The sequence below is a fragment of the Oncorhynchus mykiss genome, chromosome 1 (genome assembly GCF_057628025.1).
Source record: "Oncorhynchus mykiss isolate SJ-2025 chromosome 1, ASM5762802v1, whole genome shotgun sequence".
Lineage (NCBI taxonomy): Eukaryota > Metazoa > Chordata > Actinopteri > Salmoniformes > Salmonidae > Oncorhynchus > Oncorhynchus mykiss.
The window spans coordinates 17,998,267-18,005,641 of record NC_143022.1 but is presented as its reverse complement, the minus strand read 5'-3'; the positions used below and the strand labels follow the sequence as shown (position 1 = coordinate 18,005,641).

The following is a 7,375-nucleotide window of genomic DNA, read 5'->3' as shown; positions in this document are numbered from 1 at the left end:
CACTCTGGAGTATTTGGGGGATTCTGACAATGAGGATTGTCTGTGAACCACAAGCGGCTTAACTTTACTTCTCCCTTTGCCATCATACTGTTAGTCAACCCACAAGAAATATTCACTCTCAGAACATGGCAATAACAAAACAACAACATCAACCTGAGAGTTTATTAGGAGTTGCTTTGGAAGGCCATTACAGAGAACCTTATACAGATGCAGAATTTTAATTTGAGCCAGTTTGCTACATCAGGAAACTAATCCTGCAGCAACTGGAAATATGAATTATTATGTGGATTGTAATTAAAGGATATTTTCAGTAGGGGTTGACAATTCTTTTTTTACGGCAAATCAGTCAGAAATGTTAAAGTGGAAATTACAAGCCTTAGAAGCCTTTTTCAACATTGAATAAACAACACGTTTGCATTTCCTGCTGTGCAGGAAAATACTCAGCAACAAAAGAGTTATCAAATTAAGATCCTACATCTGTAGATACAGTACAATGTTATTACATGGTATACCTTACATTAATCTCTACAAATCAGTTGTTGTTTCTCTCAAGTCCTTCTGTAGGTCCACAGTAATAAACTGCCATGTCATTCTCTTTAGATCCATGGATCACTAACTGCTGCTGGTGAAATGGGCTGCTATCGTTGGTCTGGACAGTGAACATGTTGGGATGGAAGCCTTGACCGTAGAGCAGATGGGAGGTGTTGGTCAGGGGGTAGCTCAGTACTATCTCAATCCTCTCTCCTGTACTCTGCCTGTACCAGCTTACAGTGGCCAACCTACAGTTAGTGGACAGAAGGCAGTCCAGAATGGCATCCTCCCCCAGTTTCAATGATAAGCTCTTCAGTGATACACCCAGGGATTCTCCCAAATGTAGACCTGTAGAAGTCATAACAGAATGTCAAAGAAGGAAAGTCATACAGGCCTAAAGACAGTGGCCTGGTCTAGAAACAACCCATAGTTCTCGAATCAATTCTGTTTAAAAAAATGCATTACATTTCATAATGTCTTAATATGCCTACTTCCACAGAGACATAATGTCACAATTACTGAATGATTGTAGGGTACTGTATCCGACAGTAAAGCGTTTAAACACTCAATCTGGTTATTTCAAAATAATGTTTCCTATGATGTTTTGAGATTGTTATTGTGAAATTGACTTATCATTTTGAATGACTGACAAGTGTAACATGATTCTCGTTATCCCTTTCATGGCCTGGTTCAGTGCTCTATTCTGTGAGATGATGAAAAATAAGCATTCAATCCCAGACTGCCTTACTGTATAGACTCTACTTGAGGTTTCTCTGGAGGTGAAGGGAGGCTTTGTTTGTTAGTCCAACTGAGTATCACAGAGGAACTGCCTTCCAACATGTAGTACACATAACTCATTAGACCATTTTGACTTCAGATGTGCGTCTATCACAGTCTGCAAAAGTAGCATTACCTTTAGGCTCTCATCTATTGTACTTTATTGTTGGGATGTGTTAATTTATAGTGCATTCGGAAAGGATTCAGACCTCTTGACTTTTTCCAAATGTTGATACGTTACAGCCTTAATCTAAAATGGATTCAATTGTTTTTTCCCCCTCATCAATCTACACACAATACCCCATAATGACAAAGCAAAAACAGGAAAACTGAAATATCACATTTACATAAGTATTCAGGTCCTTTACTCAGTACTTTGTTGAAGCACCTTTGGCAGCGATTACATCCTTGAGTCTTCTTGAGTATTATGCTAAAAGCTTGGAACACCTGTATTTGGGGAGTTTCTCCCATTCCTCTCTGCAGATCTTCTCAAGCTCTGTCAGGTTGGATGGGGAGTGTCGCTGCACAACTATTTTCAGGTCTCTCCAGAGATGTTCGATCAGGTTCAAGTACGGGCTCTGGCTGAACCACTCAAGGACATTTAGATACTTGTCCCGAAGCCACTCCTGCAATGTCTTGGCTGTGTGCTTAGGTTTGTTGTCCTGTTGGAAGGTGAAACTTCACCCCAGTCTGAGGTCTTGAGCCCTCTGGAGCAAGTTTTCATAAAGGATATCTCTGTACTTTGCTCCATTCATCTTTCCATCGATCCTGACTAGTCTTCCAGTCCCTGCCTCTGAAAGACATCCTCACAGCATGATGCTGCCACCACCATGCTTCACCATAGGGATGGTGCCAGGTTTCCTCCAGACGTGACGCTTGACATTCAGAACAAAGAGTTCAATCTTGGATTCATCAGACCAGAGAATCTTGTTTTTCATGGTCTGAGTCATTTAGGTGCCTTATGGCAAACTCCAAGCAGGCTGTCATGTGCCTTTTACTGAGGAGTGGCTTCCGTCTGGCCACTCTACCACAAAGGCCTGATTGGTGGAGTGCTGCAGAGATGGTTGTCCTTCTTGACGGTTCTCCCATCTCCACAGAGGAACTCTGAAGCTCTTGGTGGTTACAAACTTCTTCCATTTTAAGAATGATGGAAGCCACTGTGTTCTTGGGGACCTTCAATGCTGCCGAAATGTTTTGGTACCCTTCCCCCGATCTGTGCCTCGACACAATTCTGTCTCGGAGCTCTACAGACAATTCCTAGACCTTACGGCTTGGTTTTTGCTCTGAAAGGCACTGTCAACTGTGGGACCTTATACAGACAGGTGTGCGTTACAAATCATTTCCAATCAATTGAATTTACCACAGGTGGACTCCAATCAAGTTGTAGAAACCTCTCAAGGATGATCAATGCAAACAGGATGCACTTCAGCTCAATTTCCAGTCTCATAGCAAGGGTCTGAATACTTATGTAAATAAGGTAAAATGTCTAAAAACCTGTTTTCACTTTGTCATTATAGGGTATTGTGTATAGATTGATGAGGATTGATAAATTTTACAATAAGGCTGTAATGTAACTAAATGTGGAAAAGTCAAGGGGTCTGAATACTTTCTGAATGCACTGTACATAGAGGACTGTGAATGACTTACAGTGTGTGTACAATAGCATGTCCATAGGCAAAATATGTAGATTCAGCATAATTGCCCCAAACTTTCTGATTCAGTTTTTCGATGGGCTATTCATTGTCTGTTTTTTTGTCTCATTGAAAATGGTGTCTTGCTGAAAATGTGTTGCATCAGTTCAGTATTTCACGCAAGTGTAGTACTAGAGGACTGGACTTAGTTATATAGCATGGGCGGTAGTTAGATTTCCCTGTCACAACAGGGTCGCAAGTTGGTGCAGTTTGAGCACTTTCCATTTAATTAATACACTGGTGGCAATGGTGGGATAATCCTCGGGCAGTCTCAAGATAATGTCACTGTTCTAATCACTACACGAGTAACCTATACTGAAATTGGATCCTCAGCTTCAGTATGTGGGCAACACTCCTGCTGAACCCACAACAGTTATAGATTGTGCTTCCAACAGCCGCACCTCTTTTCCTGCTAGTCCAAGACAGACCTTTATAAAATGATGATAGACTTATTGTAATTATTAAAAGTCTAAGTTCATGTTGAGTTAACTGAGGTTTGTTTTTACTCTAGGCTGAACACAGCTCTACTGGAAAGACAAGTAGTGGAAATGGGATTTCAAAATTTCACTTTCGTTTCCACACAACAGACACGCCCACAAGTTTACTGAGAAACAGATACACAATACTATCAGGTCAAACTGATCCATAGGCTCAGCTGGTTGTGGATACAATCTCCAAGCAATCTTGCTAGGTAGGTTTGTTTAGTTTACTTTATGTTACTCTTTGAACCATGTTCATTTTATTACGGTCATTGGCTTTAAGAATTCAATGTTGCATGATGGTATATGAATATGTTATTACATTGACAGCATGTCCTTCAACTTCGGGATGGTACCTGGAAGTTGTCCTAATTTTTCTGCACCAGTTTTGCATGGTGAGAAACCCTCATCAATAACTTTGGCAACAAACCTGTTGGGAGGGGACGGCAGACCCGACTCGAGTAAAGTCAGCAAGGGGAATGTGATAAATGCACCTGGGGTGTTTGCAGGTAAGCAAATAGGTGTTGACTATCATGATGTTGGAGTACATTTCTTAAAGGTCCAATGCAGCCGTTTTTATCTCAATATAAAATCATTTCTTTCAAAATAGCTTAGCAAAGAGCAATTTCTCAAGCAATAACTTTGCTGGGACTGTCTGGGAGTATGGAAGGGAAAACTGAAAACTAGCTGTTATTGGCAGAGAGGCTTAGAACTCTCTTTCTTATTAGTATTTTAACTAATTTACCGCCTGATGTCACTAGGCAGGCCAAAACTCCATTCCACTCCACTCAATTTCAGGTGGTCTTTTCAAACAGCTCGTACACTAAAAGGGCATTATAATAATTTTCACAATTTCACAGTACTATTCCAACCTTATAGTGTGGAAATATATATAAAACACAGGGAAATCTGCACTGGGCCTTTAATAGTCTAACAGGGAAATCTGCACTGGGCCTTTAATAGTCTAACAGGGAAATCTACACTGGGCCTTTAATAGTCTAACAGGGAAATCTGCACTGGGCCTTTAATAGTCTAACAGGGAAATCTACACTGGGCCTTTAATAGTCTAACAGGGAAATCTACACTGGCTGCACCAGACCTTTAATCACCTATTGTGTGTTGTGAGACTCATTGCCACTTTCCAGTAGACTACACTTACCTGATAATTCATGATTTTCATTAGTTTGCTCTTACACTATACTCTCTCAACTCTAGGCCTGCTAGGGGCAGAACAGTGGAAAAGTAAGATGGAGTCCCCATGGAGGGAGGTGGCATGGACTGAGGAGTGAGTAGGGTATCACAACAATACACTCACACTTACCTATGTACACCAACTAGGCCTACTAAACAATCCACCATGTAATTATATTTAATTGTTAATGACCAATGTTTGCCCAGTCGCAGGGAGACCCTGATGGAGTCTATCAGTTCCTATAAGCCTGGTTTTGAGGCTTTGTCTGAGGCTCGGGTTCTGCTGCTGGGTCCTGTCGGAGCCGGCAAGTCCAGCTTCATCAGCTCTGTTCAGTCAGTCTTCACAGGAAGATTCACTAACCGGGCCATGGTTGGCTCTTCCTCTGCCAGCTTCACCAAAAAGGTAGAGGTAAAAAAACATAGAAAGTATTTGAGTTTGTTAGAAACTGGGAGTTTTGGGGCTGGATGATATAGATCAATTACATGCGTAAATAAAGATTTAGTTAAGTTACAACAACTATTATTGTTAATCACTCCATATTGTAAACCACATTGTATATCCTTACACGTATAATTCTGTCTGTGTTCTCTATCTCAGCTCCAGTTGTTCAACATCCGTGGGCGGAGTCCAGAGCAGCCTACTGCGCTGGTCCTGTGTGATGTCATGGGTCTGGGAGATGGGGAGACCACTGGACTAACCCTCCATGACACTCTGGCTATCATCAAAGGCCATGCACCCGAGGGACACAAGGTACGTGAGGGAGAAAGGACACAGGTGCCACCGTTGTGTGTAAGAAAGAATGCAAGTATTGGATGTCGACGTTAAAATTACAGGGGCACAGTGTGTGTAACATTCATATAACTCGGAGTTGAGCAACAGCGGCCACAGTGTGTTCCAGGTCTGCTCTAACACACAGTGTGTGCCGATTTTTGTTCCAGTTTAGTTCTAACACACCTGATTCAACTAATCACAGTCTGCAATTTAGACCACTATTATGATTCAGGTGAGATAGTGCTGGGTTGGAACATACTCATGCAGGCAGCCTCACAAGATAGGAGTTGCTCACCCCTGATATACATTTCTCTGTTCAGTAGAGAATATTATAAATACTCTCTCAGCTGGTTGGTTTGAACAACCAAGCTAATGTTCTCATCCATCCTCTACAGTTCAGTCCTGAGCAGCCTGTGAGATCAGAGACTGTGGGGTATGTAAAGAAGCCGTCCCTTAAAGACAAGGTCCACTGTGTCGTCTTTGTGGTGGATGCTTCTAAAGTGTCCAGCTACACCAAAGGTCTGGGCACCACCTTCCAACAGCTCCGAGAACACATCAGTGACCTGGGTGAGCAATACAAGAAGCTTTTTCGCAATGGAAGTAATGGTTGTAGGGACTGTGGTCAATTCTGTCAGTTGACAGTGTGTGAAACAAATGTGTTTTGTAGGTGTGCATCAAGTGGCACTGCTGACACACGTGGACCAGGTGTGTCAGGAAACTGCCCGTGACATCACCCAGGTGTACAACAGTCGGATCGTTCAGCAGACGGTATTCTCAATAATACCCTTTATTGACGTTTTAGTTAGCTATTGGAACATCAGCTATCGGAACATCTGACATTTAACCACCCTGTATGAACATCCTTGACTGACTTGTGTATTTGGTTTTACTGTCATGGTGGGGACAAGAAATCCTCACAAGGATAGTAAAACAAGGAAAAAAATACTATTTTAAGCTTAGGGGTTAGGTGTAGGGTTTCACTTTGGGTTAAGGTTAGAATCAGGGTTAGGGGTAGGTTCAGGGCTAGGGTTACGGGTTAGGATTAGTATCAAGGTTAGGGTTAGGATAAGGGTTAGATGTTAGGGAAAATAGGATTTTGAATGGGAATCAATTGTTTGGTCCCCACAAGGATAGTAAAACAAATGTGTGTGTGTGTGCATGTGCGTAGATGACCAACGCTGGGGCTCTGCTTGGCATGTCCACCTCCTACATCGTTCCGGTGAAGAACTACTCATCTGAGCTGGACGTCGATGAGAACACAGACATCCTTCTGCTCAGTGCTGTGGACCACATCCTGCAATACGTGGATCTGCATTTCCAGGACTGTGCAGCAACATACCCTAAACTGTCTCTTTAAAAAGACTGTGAAATGTTATTTAAAAATGCATTACATATGTTTATAATGTTTTTTGACTTGCTTGCACTATTGTTAACTTTTTAATTTGATTTGATTTAATTTGTCCTTTACATAAGTCTTGCTTTGACTAAGACAAATAAGTAAAAGCCATTTTGAACGGTGTACATGTTGTCTGTCTAGGAATGTTTTAAGCTGTTTTGTACAATAGGGGCACTCTCACAAGGGATTATGGGTCACTGGCCACATGTATATAGGTACAATGTGTTAGCTCAGCATAGGTGAGCAAGTACAGTGGGGCAAAAAAGTATTTAGTCAGACACCAATTGTGCAAGTTCTCCCACTTAAAAAGATGAGAGAGGCCTGTAATTGTCATCATAGGTACACTTCAACTATGACAGACAAAATGAGAAATAAAAATCCAGAAAATCACATTGTAGGATTTTTAATGAATTTATTTGCAAATTATGGTGGAAAATAAGTAGTCGTGACAGTACCCCCTCGGAGGACGAGGCGCAGTGCAGTCCGGATGGAGATGGGGGAATTCTCGCAGCATGGAAGGATCTAACACGTCTCCACC

General features: G+C 41.8%; 1 protein-coding gene across 2 annotated transcripts; it reads left to right on the top strand.

Moving 5' to 3' along the window:
• Positions 1-3,550: 3,550 nt before the first annotated feature.
• On the top strand, positions 3,551-6,960 carry LOC118941412 (interferon-induced protein 44). Of its 2 annotated transcripts, none has more exons than XM_036954047.2 (8): positions 3,551-3,690; positions 3,809-3,987; positions 4,694-4,763; positions 4,877-5,072; positions 5,268-5,420; positions 5,837-6,008; positions 6,109-6,209; positions 6,610-6,960. In XM_036954047.2, the coding sequence occupies exons 2-8, from the start codon at positions 3,810-3,812 to the stop codon at positions 6,796-6,798; spliced, it is 1,059 nt and encodes a 352-aa protein (XP_036809942.1). In that variant the 5' UTR covers positions 3,551-3,690; position 3,809; the 3' UTR covers positions 6,799-6,960. The 2 variants fall into 2 exon arrangements, with proteins under 2 accessions (XP_036809942.1, XP_036809874.1); XM_036953979.2 differs by having other exon boundaries at positions 4,877-5,078.
• The last annotated feature ends 415 nt before the right edge of the window (positions 6,961-7,375 follow it).

What these genes read in the sequence shown, in the direction of transcription:
- LOC118941412 (XM_036953979.2), top strand. Translation starts at nt 3,810, where the DNA reads ATGTCCTTCAACTTCGGGATGGTACCTGGAAGTTGTCCTAATTTTTCT. An exon ending in ATGCACCCGAGGGACACAAG is followed by an intron (nt 5,421 to 5,836) that starts GTACGTGAGGGA and finishes CATCCTCTACAG; the next exon opens with TTCAGTCCTGAGCAGCCTGT. An exon ending in AGAACACATCAGTGACCTGG is followed by an intron (nt 6,009 to 6,108) that starts GTGAGCAATACA and finishes TGTGTTTTGTAG; the next exon opens with GTGTGCATCAAGTGGCACTG.